This window comes from Formica exsecta, unplaced genomic scaffold (assembly GCF_003651465.1).
Source record: "Formica exsecta isolate Colony F162 unplaced genomic scaffold, ASM365146v1 scaffold120, whole genome shotgun sequence".
Classification (NCBI taxonomy): domain Eukaryota; kingdom Metazoa; phylum Arthropoda; class Insecta; order Hymenoptera; family Formicidae; genus Formica; species Formica exsecta.
The window spans coordinates 2,937,074-2,952,234 of NW_021848537.1; the positions used below are offsets into that span (position 1 = coordinate 2,937,074).

The window sequence follows — 15,161 nt, forward strand, 5'->3', positions numbered from 1 at the left end:
ATAAATTAAATATATTAAAAAAAATATTTTTATTTTAACGATGTGATAATTCAAACACAAATTTAATATACTCATATTGCACTAGTTAAAATAATTATATGACATTATCGAATAGAAGCAATATAAAAAAAAAAAACTAAAGTAGAAGTATAATTTTGTTACGTACATTTATTGCATTTTTTAATCAAATTATTTTTAATTTAATCATTTCTTTATTATGAAATTACTAATTTGTTATTTTTATTTTTATTGCTAATACAAGTTATTTCTACTTTAACAACTATTCGATTATATGTTTTAATTTATAATTTATTTTTCATTTAATTGATTATTACTATTATATATACATCTCGATATATAGTTACTATTATATATACGTATTATATGTTATATTACTGTTATATGTACTTATAAATTTTCAATTTATTTTATAATTCTACAAAGCTATTATTTTTTGATAAACTTTTCGTCTTTTATAGACACTGTCAAGAAGCATAATTTTTCATTTTCCTAAATGGAATATAATCAATAAGAGAGAATGTATATTGAGGTTTAAAATGTAGATATAGCGTAGAAGAGTGTTATACTTTAATTATATATACATCGATTAACACTGTATTAGCAACGATTGTGTAATTAATTGTTATCCACCGAACAAGATTCATATATCTCCAGTAAATGAAAGATGAAGAAATGCAAAAATGCAAAAAGTGCATTTCGTATATTTGTATATATGTTCTGTAAAATGGTATGTGTAATCCGATTATCGATTATCTCATTTACTTTCTAATTCGTATCAATAAAATATTTTCGTTGCCCAAATAGTTTTACGCATTCTTGTAAAAATTCAATATACTTAAAATATATTAAAAATTTATGTACGTATTTAGATACTTAATAAACAATATGTTTTAATATGAAAGATGACAAAAGCGATAAATCTACAGATAAAATAAAGATATATCAAATGATTATTTTTTACTATATCTATAAATAAGATAGACATTTTTTATTGAATATTCCATCTTTGTCAAATAAATTTTTAACCATTTCAAGACAAATGTTAAAGCGGATTATCAATATTTCTTTTTACAATATTCAATAATAATTGTCAGTTTCCCCATTTAGAATATTTACAATATTTCAATCTTCGATATTAGATATTTATGTGTATGTGACAGATTATTTAACAGAAATTCTTTTAAATTTTCTGTATAAAACCCGATTAAAATTTAGTGTAAGAATTAAAAGAATTTGAATTATAATAGATAGTGAGCCATAGTTGCGAATGCACTTATATAAATCAAGTATAAAAATATAAAAGAAACTGACGTCACCCGCATCCGGCTGAAACGAGTCCTATCTGACATCCGAAAAATCTGACATCCAAGCAAAGGAGCTCCTCGTGCGTCGATAAAGCAGAGACCGCCTTTTCGCGTTCGCGCCAGCTGTCGAGCCAGCCTCGCCATTTCTCTCTCGATCATATGACGTCATCGTATGGCGCGTTTCTCCCATCGTTCGCCATCGCCACCTACGGCAGGTTGACTGCGACGAACGGAGCTCCGTTGAATTTCAGTACGTTTGGTGCTGTCGCGGAGTGAGGTTAGGCGATATATCGTTGTTTTACGTGATTCGCGCTAGCGATATGGTCGCCCCTCGCCAAGGATCGTGCGTCTCATTTTGCGTCGATTACTCGAATCTCGACGGCATTCGAATTTCGAACGCGCATTCCCGCAGGTTCGCGGCGTGAAGTTTGGCGTACGTGCGTCGTGGTGCGTGTCTGAAATTCGATTCATCGTTATTCGCATCGCTTCCTGCAAGACGTTTAAGTACGACGTGCGATGCGTGTATCCTCATCTAATCAATCGTAAATCGTGCTTTAAAAAAAAGAATCGTTCTCTTCGAGAAGTCGTTCGTGACTTCCAAAGATTGGTGATATAATTTTGGAGTAATCGAGCACCATTTTTTTTTTTGAAAAATTGATTTTGCCAACGTGTGTCTCTCAAATTAATATTACGTTGTTGCGTCGGAAAGTAGATAGAATTTATTAAACTCAGAATTGAGAATTTAAACATTCTGATTCAAGTACATACATATCAAATTGAGATATGCCAACTTGAAGATTTAAATATATCTGAAGTTTCAAAAAGAAATTTAAGACTTCGGGAATATTATAAAAATTTAAGATTTAAAGATTTAAAAATTTAAATATCAAAATATAATATAAAATTCAAATATCTGAAATAAATAGATCTAAATTTTAATTATTTAAAATCTTGAAGAGAGAGAAACAGTGCGCGCTTTAAACATATCATAATTTAAAAGTTATAATATAATTTTCGGTGATACTGAAACCTCAATAACGCGAAAAACTTAAGACATTTAAAATTTCAACAAATTAGCAATCTTAGTATTTTAGAATCCAAAGAATAAATTATCTGATTATTTAAAACTCTAGAGTTTGAAGCATTCTAAAGTTGTGTGGAGATAATTAGCGATTCCAAAAATCAAGGATTTGATGACCACAGTTGAACCCTTCAACTTTTATCTTCGAATTCACAGCATCGAAGATTTATCTATTTCGTAGAGCAGTTAATCAAAAGTGGAACATTTCATTGGTTCCGTATATCCACAATATTCTCGTAGAAGCTCAATCTCGTAAGCGAAAGTAAGCGGAGAGAAGACTACAGCACGGTCGAGAGTAAAACAGGTCTTCGCGAATTGTAGGTGTCCGTTTGGTGAACGAGATAACGAATCGACTCGTCTATATTCAAGGCGACTATATACTTTTCTCGTTAACAGTGACAGACTTAGATATCTTGATCCCTGATGCGTAGATCGACCTGGGGACGCTCATAGACCAGGCAATCACGTCCATCTCTCACTAAAAGACGGATAGGGTGATCACGGTCGGACTGATCGCTGAAGGAGCGATAAAACATGTCGAGGCTGCTGAAAGGAGAGCCGACAGGCGGTTATGTGATTGCCTCGTGCGCGGATCGAGGATCGTATTAGCCCGACTGGCAGTGACGCATGTCGTAAGCCACGTGAGACCGGAGAAACGACGCGGTGGACGCCACGCAGGATTTACGAAGAGAGAGAGAGAGAGAGAGAGTGTGAGAGCAAAGCAAGAGAAATAGAGAGAACCGCGATAGAACTAGTACGAGCGCAAAACAGGCCAGGCGACGAGCCTCCCATTACCTACCGGAAGTCATATGCCCATACACGCGCGTAAAACGGTAAATCTATACATATATGTACACTATTTTGTTTTATGCTATCATTTAGAACTTTGTAGATATGGATTTTAAAATTGCTTTTGCAAATACTTTAAAATATGAAACATTTAACGGAGTAGTCTACCTTAGAGGGCTTAAAATTGCTTTTTTCCGTTTTTTTTTACGAAAATGCATGTGATTTTTTATATTTTTTATATGATATTATATATGTTTATTAATAATTCAAAGTTAAACGTGTTAAAATTTTAGAGAAAAAGATATTTTACAAAAGTTAGTTTTTGAAAAAGAAGAAATGAGATCTGAGAATGAGAGAAATGATATTTATATCTGGGATTGATAATAAGTTATTTCTCAGATAGTCTGCTATGATTATCTGAGAAATAAATTAAATATGAAATGGAAATTTTTTAATAATATACCACAAATGACAGTGAGTAAACAGCAAGGAATGGTTAACGGTATGCCTGATAGGGGAGATTATTCTTCTTTATCAGGCACATCATTAACAACCATTCTTCAATTTAATATTGTTTTTGGTATATTATTAAAAAATTACAGTAAATAATTCTTCATTTTTGGTGCACAAATCTGGTGATATATGAAATTGGATAAAATCGAATTGACGATGATTAATCCGACGAAGAATCATTCGTAAAACATGATAAATCCCATGCAAATTACGCAACTGACATATGCATCGGGATGCCTGAGGGGGTGAGAGGATCAGAAAGAGGAAATGACATACTGGAGCGCGGAAAAGCATAGCGCGAATCATTCGCGCGGCTATAAATATGCCACTGGGTAGACGGAGATTGTACCGGATGGCGTAATTGAATTAGAACGGAGACGAGCACGTGAAACCAGCCGGCAGTCGCGGCTCTTCATTCTTTGGTAAGATCGAACGCTCGCTAAAAAAGAACAATATACCGTGTAGCGAAAAACCTGCAAAAATTTAGAGGGAAGTCACGTAATAAAAGAACGCAAAAAAGATTACGCTACATTTTAAAAAATCATATTTTAGCCACAGATTTAAAAGAAGCAAGTATTTAATCTTGCCGGTAGCAACGCGAAACATATTTACTTCGTGTTTTAAAAATGTGTACTTGCATTCTTATATAATGCATAAAATAAAGTTTAAAACGTTCTTTGTAAATATTTTTTCAACATTATCACAATTCACTATAAATTTATTATAGATATAGAAATTTTGTTATTAGCCTTTCTATCTGTGATTTAAAAATACTGTTCTTGAAGAGTTTAATAATGTCAGTAAATGTGATAATTCAATGTTTAAACATTGGATGCTTGTGTTATTTTTATTATAATAATAATTTTTTTAAATATATAATTAAAATATGCACGTCAGAAAAATGGTATCTGATAAAAGAATAAAATTTGCATAAACATGAGGTCTGGAAATCTTCTTTTCAAGTCGCATTGTTGAGACTATGCTAGTTGTTATGAAAATCAAATAAGCAGCAGCAATAATAATATTGAAATACTTTGTTTAAGCGTTTCTGTAATTTTTTGGATGCTTTTTAATTTAAGAGAATACTGAAAAAATTGATGGTTTTATAGTTATATAAATACATTGTTTGAGCAGCGATATTTAGATAGATGCACGTTTTATTTTTACAAAAAATATGTTTTTTTCCAACGATGTTAATAAAATTGAATTATCTTAGTCGTTGGACATCTTTTAATGATTTTATATATTTGATTTTTTGAGAAGCAAAAAGACGAACACCGCTAATAAATATCTGTATAAACGCGAGCTACATTTAAAATTATTAAATTTTTTAAGTTGAATATTAGACTTATATCGGGGAGAATGCTGATTGATATTATCTTTATATTACAGAATAACTCGAGAGAATATTAATTTCTAAAATATTTACATAAACTTCCTTTTTTTCTTTTCTACGTTACTTTTTTCCAAAGTTACGTTGTATATTCTATCGGTGTACCAAGTTTTAATAAAAACGCCTGCGAATATTCTATAAGAAGATTCAGGGATTATTTTGGAGAAATAAAATTCACCCGTGCAAAATGGAGGTACATATATGGTAGCATGTATACGGCACTGTCAAGCTCCTTGCAAAAACCAATAACCTCAGCGTACGTCGGGTACTAGTAGTTTATGACCACTGAGTGCGCGTGCAAGAGAACAAGGGAANAGAGAAGGAAAAAAATAGACGTAGATTGGTAGGTAGCTGAAAGTGCGAGTGAGAGAAATGAGAGAACAAGGCAAGATGTGCCCTCGTTTGGAAAACGTTGGTGGGAACAACACTTAACTCTCGAACTTGTTACGTGTATCTATTGTGCTTGCCATGTGATCGAAATCACGTTAGGGATTTAGACCGATAGCAATTTACGAGCGTGTTACAAATGTGTTTAAGCTTCCGATCAATCGGATTCATCATTTTTCCAAAATTATTAAGATCAGTAAATTCTGTTAGACAAATCAATTTGTTACATAAAAATTTCTCTGTTAGTGATATTAATGTAACTAAAGTATTATTTAATTATCGAAAATGAAAAGACTGTTTAATTAAAGAGGTTTTTGCAAATAAGAATTAAAAGAGCAAAAAAGGATCAACAGCTAATGAAATCTTGTATTTTTTATATGTGATTTCAAATGGTTTCTATTTTAAGTAAATAATTTAAGCAACTGAAAGACTTGCGCTTTTTTGCACTCTATTTTTGGGTGTTACAGCTTACTTTCCGCGATACAATGCACGTGCGTAATGTATTTTCCGATTATTCGACATCCAGTCGAAATTTCCCAACTCTTCTATCTCGCTCTTTCCTCTTTATGCTATCCTGCTCTGCCATACACACACACACATGGACATGTAGTTCGATGCATTCGCTTTATGCACGTGTTTCTGTTAAAACGACTGCGCGAACGCGCGTGTGGACGTCTGTTTCCGTATTTTAATACTTGGCGCGGATCAATTTGGTTAAAATGATGGCGTCACGCGACACTTTTTATATTTTTATTTACGCTGTTGAAAGCTTATTTATGTCATATTGTCTAATTTTATTAATGGTTTTTTGAATGGATTAAACTTGTATAATTAATTTTATAATATAAATCAATAAATTTATTTAGAATTGTTATATATGTTGTAGTTTCAACATTTTTGGATTTCTTGACGATATTAAAATCTTTGCAAATATTTGAGATCGTACATAGTTTCAATTTATATTTGTTCAAATCACAATTGAAAGACAGTCTATGAATTATAATGTTATTAAATTTCTTAAAGCGTATATATATATAATAATATAATTTCCCGAATATTAAAATTTAATAAAAACTCGAATCTCTTTAGATAAAAAATATTTATTTATATTAGTTTTCAATATATTTCTCCTCTCTCCATAATATAATTGTGTAATTATATTAGTATAATTTTGACATTCATGTGTGCAGGCCCTGAAAGATTTTGTTGGGAGTCTTATTGTCGAATGCGGTTATCACATATTTTTGTTTGAACGTTCGAAATTTCTCGTATCGCTTCTCTTCCACGGCTATGATCTACCAATGCTTGTCCACCGTTATTGAGAGCCAACGTTGGACCCGTTTAACAGAATCGGCAATTTCTACGGAGATCTATCTGGTATCATTTCGCCCGATAGCCCCGATATGAAATCCTCGCTGCGAGGTCGGAGCCGGAATCAATTCATTTCTGTGTCCTTGCGTAAAAGGATCACTTGCGGCCGTAGCGAGTTTATCGCGTCGAGGGCATCGCCGCGACTAAAACGACTTAAATTTATATCCGCGTGTGAACTGTTGCAGCTCGCATCCGTTTGCTTGTTCAAAACGTTAATATACTTGTTGGTTCGCGACAACAATCATCTCGATGTATTTCTACGTTTTTATCTAGGAATTAAATAATTAAACACGATTCAAATCCGATAATCTATCCGATTACATTTAATCCTTAATTTGTTTGATGAAATACTTGAACCGGTATAGAATCATATATATGTAGCTGATATTTGTGCTTTTTTCCTTTTTGATAAATGGGTTAGAAAAAGATAGCAAAGACTTTAAATTTAGCATTAAATCTTCAAGATTTTAAAGCTCAAGGCACGAAATAATCGGGAACGCGAAAATGATCATTTCGAGAGAGATCATCTCGTGAGAATGACTGATAAAATTCAGAATCGTAGATTTTCATTTACGGCAAATGAGAGGCTATGAATATAATATAAATTGGTCTATAGAAATAATTATCAAATTGTTCCAACTCGTATTGTAAATTTATGATCCCGGAAGGTGCCAGATGTTAATTGGGACATGGTATGTATGTAATATCGTGGGCGCTGCACACAGTTATACCATCCATAAAGACATCTCTCGTGTATTTTCACGTGGGCGACGTGAAGGCAGAACTAGCACAGGACTAATTCCCAGAGACAAACACTTTAATTATAACCTTGCCACGCGTACCTACGTGCCGTCATATCGTCACATTCATTAAACATGGTCGCTGTCGTTCGCCGTACCGCGCTATTCCATTACTTTTGTGCAGTAGAACTCCATTCAGGAAACTGCAGAGACTTTTTGCAGAGATCTCATTTGCCAAAAGTGTTAAGTGGTATATTTTGTATATAGGGCATCCAATAATATACACAATTAAGTTGCCATTTTCAACCAGATCTCCAAATTAACCAAAGAATTAACGCTATCATAATCTAAACTACTTTCTCGTACTAATTGTAAGTGAAATGAAGATGGTTTTTCCGATAAAAATGCTACATACTTTAAGTTCAAAATTTGATGAGACTTTGAATTTTTGAATCTTGACTTTTTTTTTGCAGATTTTTGGTTTTTATAAACTAATGTTTTAACTCTAATTATTTTTCTCGCAAACTGAATTTATTAAAACTTTTAGAATTAATTAAAAACAAAGTATTATAAAATGTATATTAGTTGGACGACGTTATCGTAAGCGCATGCAATTTTCTTCTAATTATTTGCCTTCCGCTGCGCCCATACGCCATTTCGCGCGTGCAATAGTAACGCTATTGTTGCGGCGCGATACTGGATTGATGGTAATAATGGTGCAGGAGGAAAACAAAGAGAACTTGGCCACGTCACTGCCGACCGCTATCAATTATTTTCAAATTACGAATTTTGCCGGGATATAGTACAATTGATTTATTCGCGTCGTCCAATACTGGAGCCATTTATTCGCGATGCATTATAGCATTCATTTTTTTGTCATTTTTCTCAAATCTCGCACCAAAAATTGAGCGACAGATAAGTGAAATGAAAATCAAGATATTTTCTAATTCTCTCATCTTCCGTAAAAGCATGCCTCTTTAGTACTGTGGATAGCATCTTTATTTAAATCTATTTATTTTCGATCGTTTTTGACTCGAGAAGACAGCTTTTTCAATTTTCAGAGTTTACATATAAAGTTTTTATTTTATTTTTATATTCCCGTAATAATCGTAAAGTTTGTATTATATAATTTTTTATCATAGATATTTATATATATGAATCGTTAAAAAAAATGATCAAGTTGACTTAATATATATAAATAAATATATTAAAATATTATATATTATATAATATTTTAAATATAATATATTAAAATGGAAAAATGAAAAAGAAGAGAGAAAGAAGAAGTCATGCATGAAATTATTGGTCTGTTGCAGCGTACGGCTTGCGAAGAAATTGAAATGGTGGAGTTGTGTGGCAGCGGCCAAGCTTCTTCGGCCATGGGGGTGATAGGTATCGGTTCGATGGTGTCCGCGGCGACTTCGTCGTCCTCTTCGTCGACTACCACGACTACAGGTGCCTCATCCTCGGCATCGGGACGTGCCGGTGTCCTCGAGACTCAAGTGCGCGGTCAGTGGTACCGCGTCTTCGTCTCCTTGGAAGACGATTATCTCAGTATTTCGCTCGACGAGAGTTGTGAGACCGGTAACAACACCCTGAACAACGGTAATATCAATAATAATAATGTGGACAGTCTGAACGATCCGGATGTGCCCGACTCGGTGGCAAATCAGAAACGTATCGTCCGCGTGGTAAAAAGCGATAACAACGGCCTTGGAATTTCGATTAAGGGCGGAAAGGAAAACAAAATGCCTATTCTCATCTCGAAGATCTTTAAGGGTATGGCGGCAGACGCTACTGAGCAGCTTTACGTTGGCGACGCTATTTTGGCAGTAAACGGCGAGGATCTACGAGAAGCTACGCACGACGAAGCGGTAAAGGCGCTGAAGAGAGCCGGCAAGGTCGTTGAACTGGAAGGTAAGTGCTTCCTTTCCATTGTTATTTGCTTCAATACACGGATATAACATATAATCCATATCGTATCGCGGCTATATTATACAGAGAAAACATACGATATATTAATTTCACTTGTGACTGTTCCTCGACAACTTTGCAAACAAGTTTTATGGATCTGTTTCTCGGAAGATAAATGTACTAAATGACACAAAACGTCCCTGATGTATGCAATATTAAATTCCGCGTCTTTATTCGCACTCTATTTTGCGCCGTTTGTCATCCCTTGCGTACCGGAAAATGTTAAAGAAAGAGAACCAGAAAAAGAGTGTACTTGCAAGCGCTATCCAAGGCTTTTAGCTGGATTGGTGCATCGAGTGTGTGCAGCCAGCTAGAAAAAGTCGACTAGTTTTTTTTTATACTCGGTAGAAGGGTCACTGTTCTGTGCCCTTTGCGCTGGAAATCAAGAAGTCTGGAGATGCATCGAGAAAATTGTCATTTTAAGAGTATATACTTAAAGGAACGTGATATTAGATAGGATTGGGAGTATAGTACATCTCTCCTTATTAACAGAAACGTGCTCAAGATCGATCCTTTTCTATTGATAAAATAATATAATGGATTTTAAAGTTTAGCTTTCAAAAATTATCCAATAAATCTCGGCTCATCGACGTCGAGAGATAAAAGCGCGAGAGAAGATAAAAACGAATAATTTTCAGAAAAGAGATACATACGCTTGAGAATGACATAATGTCATAAAACGGAACGAAACATCGCTCATGAAGTAAGATAATATTCTATAAAATTTTTATGATATTCTGATTTTAAAATAGTTTCTTGAATTTTTGTATCATTGAAAATTATACAATCTTCTTCGTACCTTTTTCTTTTTTTCCACACGTCAATTCACGATTTCTGTCATTCTCGCATTCTGCATTCTTAATCATATAAAAAGATATAAACAAGAATTAAATATAAAAAGTATCATCGAAGCTCACACGCAGATATTGTTCGTTATTTTGCGTCGGTTTTTTCCATATTTTTTCACTGCATATATTATCACTTTACCGTCTTTGTTTCCGACTATCGTTAGTTCTCATCCGGGTATGGGATAAAGCGACACGTGTTTCTCTGCATTTTACATTTCCCTTTTCGATGAACAATCGGCGAGTTGCATCATTATGCCTCGGGCTCTTCGGGTATGGGAGATCATCATACTTCGCTGTGTGATTGTATGCGCGCCCGCTGCATCGTTATTTTCTCGCGTCTGAAAAGTTAGAAAATGCCGCGATGGTTGTTACCGGGCTATTTCAATTCACAACCCTCTACCTTTCCGCCCTTCCTCGCGCGTTCGACCCGCGGAAGGACTCGACAAAAGGAATTCTACCTCGAGCAATAGGGATCGTTGGTGGCGTATACGTACCGATTGAAAGAACCATTTACTTGATGCAGCAAATAACGAAGTGCTTTCAATCTCGCTGAATCTTGAATCGTTTCTATGAAGAGGCACTTTTCACCTCGATTTTATGCGGAGTGTTTAATGAGAAATACTTTAGATATTTCATGGAAATATTTTTGTTGTAAAAGCTCATTAAGGATTGGCGATTGTACAATATTATGAACTAATTAATAAGCAAAATTTTGATTTGATTTGTTTGGGAGTCTGAGAAATTGTGAAAAATTTTGGCAAGAAATTTACAGAGGTGGTAGTTTGTTTTCAACATATATTAATTGTTGAATAGTTGTTATTATTGTTGCATAATGAAGGAGAAAGTTTCCATAAATATAGCACTGAAACTTTAAGCAAATTATTATTAAACTAAAATCGACTTTAAATTGAATTTCAAAGGATCTGCAAACTTTTCTTAACAAATTTGTCTATATGATTATTTAGTATACAGTATGACTCATTTTCACGCGAATTATCACCAAAAAATACTGATTATCCGAAAATAAAAAAAAAAAAAAAAATTATAGTAACGATGGACAATATAAATATATTAATAATTTCAATCGGCTGAATACGAATTCATCTATAGCAGTTAAGTAGGAGATTAGATTGCGTGATTATACGAGAAATTCGTAGAGCTAGGCGCGAAAGTCACGATGATGCTCTCGCGATACGATCCTCGCAGAGCACAATGCCCAACTTTGCGTGACTTTTCCGCAACGGTTATCTATTTGCTGCTTGATAATCTTTCTGACGGATCTAGGAAATTCTGTCTGTGAGATATCGCATGTCCTTGATTATGGATCACCGCGAACGAGTCGCTTAAGCGTGCACGGGTGTGTCGTGCTGCGTAATCGTTATGCATATATAAAGTTATTACGTGCGGCAGGTTATACGAGACAAAAAATATAATGCATCTATATTTTATATATAAATTACTGTAATAGACACTTTTTCCTTTCGCGACGTCCTTGTTTTAAAACATTACACAACATTATACTAACGGTGCCTATAATTTAAAATCGAAAAGTAACGTTCCCGCATTTGCGATTAAATCTATGCACGCAAAATTTCAAAACAGACATGAGAAATTTAGATAACGTACCTTTTTTTAGTGTTATTTTTTCGTTTAATAAATAATTAAGGTATTAATAGTCCATGCATCCTATGTGTGTATTTATGAGAAATTCAATACTATAATTTTCAAAACACAGTTAAAACTGTAGTTTTGACATGTGAGAGACACGAAGAGAAAGAAAGAGAGAAAAAGAAGATAGAGAGAGGGGGAGGGGAGAGAAAGGATGAGCAGATTGCTTGGCATGTTGAACGAAAGGAATTCCAGTTTGTAAGATTTAAGATGCAATTTCCTTGACGACGTCGCACGTCATTCGTTACGCAGTATTCTTCGGGGAACAATGCTAGCCGAATATTACGCATTCCAATTACTAAAACCAAATCGAGGAAGTTAGCCGACGGCTTTTTGAGAGGTTCAATACTAATCTAAATTGTAGCCAAATGCCAGCATTACATGCAATTTATTAAGAAAATGTAAAAGATTTTATCAGGTGATATGGACGTATAAAATTTAACGAAAATTGATGTATATAAAGATCTAACATCTATCGATACTCTACGAAAAGGTTGCACAAAAAGGACCCAAAAGGATGAGTTATCTTTATTTAACAAAATTTATATATAGAGTAAAATATTTGTATTGAATAAATATCAATATTTTTTTTTTGGATATAACTCTCTATATATATGGTCTCACAAATTATATAATAATAATCTTAAAAATGGCCGGAAATTCTAACTCACGTGCAATGTTGATTAGCAAATAATTATTCGTAGCTGGAAACTAATTAGCAACGGATATAAATTAGAGAGTGTTCGTTTTACAGGGCATGCTAATAATTAGCTCTCCGCCTCGTCATTAATTGCACAATAAACAAACGACGATTTGTGCAGCAACGAGCTGGTGTATTCGATTGTAGCTGTCGAAAAAGTGATTATAGAACGATTATGTAATGACGGTACGTTTGTAAATGTTTGAAATTTTGATAGCGCAGCCGCGTGTGAAGTTAATGTGCTTATATATACAAGGTGTGGCTACAAAACCGGACTGATTTTTTTGCCGGTTCTCTTGCTCGGCAAGGCACAGGATGGGATATTGGTCTATCCTCTCCCCGTTATCTACCGTTACATGTCCAAGTACGTGCGGCCAACTATTTGGTTCCAGTAGCCTTTGAAGCGGACCGTGTACCTGAGCTCCGTCGGAATAATGTTAAGTGTTAACGTGGAGCAACGTGTCAATGTGAAATTTCTCGTAAAACTTGGAAAATCCGCTACAGAAACGTACAATTTGTTGATGGAAGTTTATGGTGATGAGTGTCTATCTCGTACTCAAGTTTTCGAATGGTTCAAAAAATTTAAAGAGGGAAGGGAAGAGATCGGAGACGATCCACGTCCCGGTCGTCCTCGCACATCAAAAACAGACGCTAACATTGAAAAAGTCGATAAAATTGTTCAAAAAAATCGTCGCCTGAGCATTCGAGCAATTGCTGAATTAGCTAACATCGATAAAGAAACTGTTCGACAGATTTTACATGAAAATTTAAACATGAAAAAAGTGTGCTCAAAGATGGTGCCGAGACTCCTCACTCTTGAGCAAAAGGAAACTCGAATGAACATTTGTGCTGACATACTTCAAAACATTGAAAATGATTCAAATTTTTTAGGAAATGTAATAACTTGTGATGAATCATGGTTTTTTCAGTATGACCCAGAAACTAAGCGCCAATCCATACATTGGGAGAGTCCTAGTTCACCAAGACAAAAGAAAGCACGGGTGAGCAAATCCAAATTCAAAGCAATGATGATCGTTTTTTTCGATATCCGAGGGATTATTCATGTTGATTGGGTGCCTGAAGGTCAGACCGTTAACCAGGTCTACTATAAGGAGGTTTTGACAAACCTTCGTGAACGGGTGAAAAGAAGAAGACCTGACATGTGGAAGAACGGTTCATGGATTCTTCATCAAGACAACGCGCCAGCACATAACGCGCTATCTGTCAAGTTGTTTTTGGCGAAGCACAAGATCCCCGTGTTGGAACATCCACCGCACTCACCTGACCTAGCCCCGTGTGATTTTTTTTTATTTCCGAAGATCAAGTCTGCATTAAAAGGAACCCGTTTCGAGTCCATAGACGCAGTGAAGACAAAAGCGATGGAGCTCATGAACAAGCTATCAGAAGAGGATCTGCAACATTGTTTCCAACAGTGGAAGATTCGCATGGAGCGGTGTAGAGATCGGGGAGGGGAGTACATTGAAGGCGATAACATTTCCATTGCGTAATTTGTTGAATAAAAAATTTTAGAACATCAATCCGGTTATTTTATAGTCACACTTTGTATATATGTTGACGGGGCACAAACGATACTCGTTACGTAGTTATGATAATTCAGCCATTTACCTGAAAACGGCGCCCTACATTCGTTATTGAGTATCGTAGCGCAAAAATATTTTTCAGGTTTAAATTTTAATACAGTCGAATTTTCAATTGTCTGCAAAGCTTTATTTAAATTTGAATTTTAAGTGGATTGACATATCAAAGTTTGCGATATACATTGTTAATTTCTACAAGCGTTATAAATTTACAAATTTATAAATTTAATGAAATTATTTTACTTATTTAACGAAATATTCAGCTCATTAATTCAAAATTAATATTACTGCCAATGCGAGCCTAAATATCATTGCGTGGGTATAGAATTCTTTTATTTATATAATTAAATTTCTGGAACGCGTTTCGATCAGTAGCTTCGGTCATCTCTTCAATTATATATATAGTTATATTTTTAAATTAATTGGCGACAAATTAACAGATAATATAAATGAAATTAAAGATTGACATGACACAAAAATGAAAAAAAAAGTATTACATCTCGATTTGAACATTTATCGTAATTTACAATAAAATTTTTGAACGTCCTAAAAACATTTTCAAGTGGCCACTTAGTGACTAACAGCGGAATCGGGTCTTCAAGGATTAAACATTCCAGGGATGTCTGCCGCGTTTATGCAATCCGCCGTATCTTATCGCTGCCGTGACCTACCGCATCAAGAAAGAGAGAGAGAGAGGGAGAGAGAGAAAGGGAGAGAGAGAGAGAGAGAGAGAGAGAGAGAGAGAGAGAGAGAGAGAGAGAGAGAGAGAGTTCG

General features: G+C 34.5%; 1 protein-coding gene across 2 annotated transcripts in view; it reads left to right on the forward strand.

The window, feature by feature from the left end:
* Nucleotides 1-2,243: 2,243 nt before the first annotated feature.
* The window catches only part of LOC115243621 (beta-1-syntrophin), a 242,315-nt gene continuing 229,397 nt past the window's right edge, over nucleotides 2,244-15,161 (forward strand). Inside the window, exons 1-3 of one of the 2 annotated variants that reach the window (XM_029820758.1) lie at nucleotides 2,244-2,723; nucleotides 2,803-3,239; nucleotides 8,916-9,516. In XM_029820758.1, coding sequence (XP_029676618.1) covers nucleotides 3,216-3,239; nucleotides 8,916-9,516 — 625 coding nt within the window. In that variant the 5' untranslated portion in view covers nucleotides 2,244-2,723; nucleotides 2,803-3,215. The remainder of the gene's footprint in view (nucleotides 2,724-2,802; nucleotides 3,240-8,915; nucleotides 9,517-15,161) is intronic. The other variant, XM_029820765.1, reaches the window with a different exon arrangement.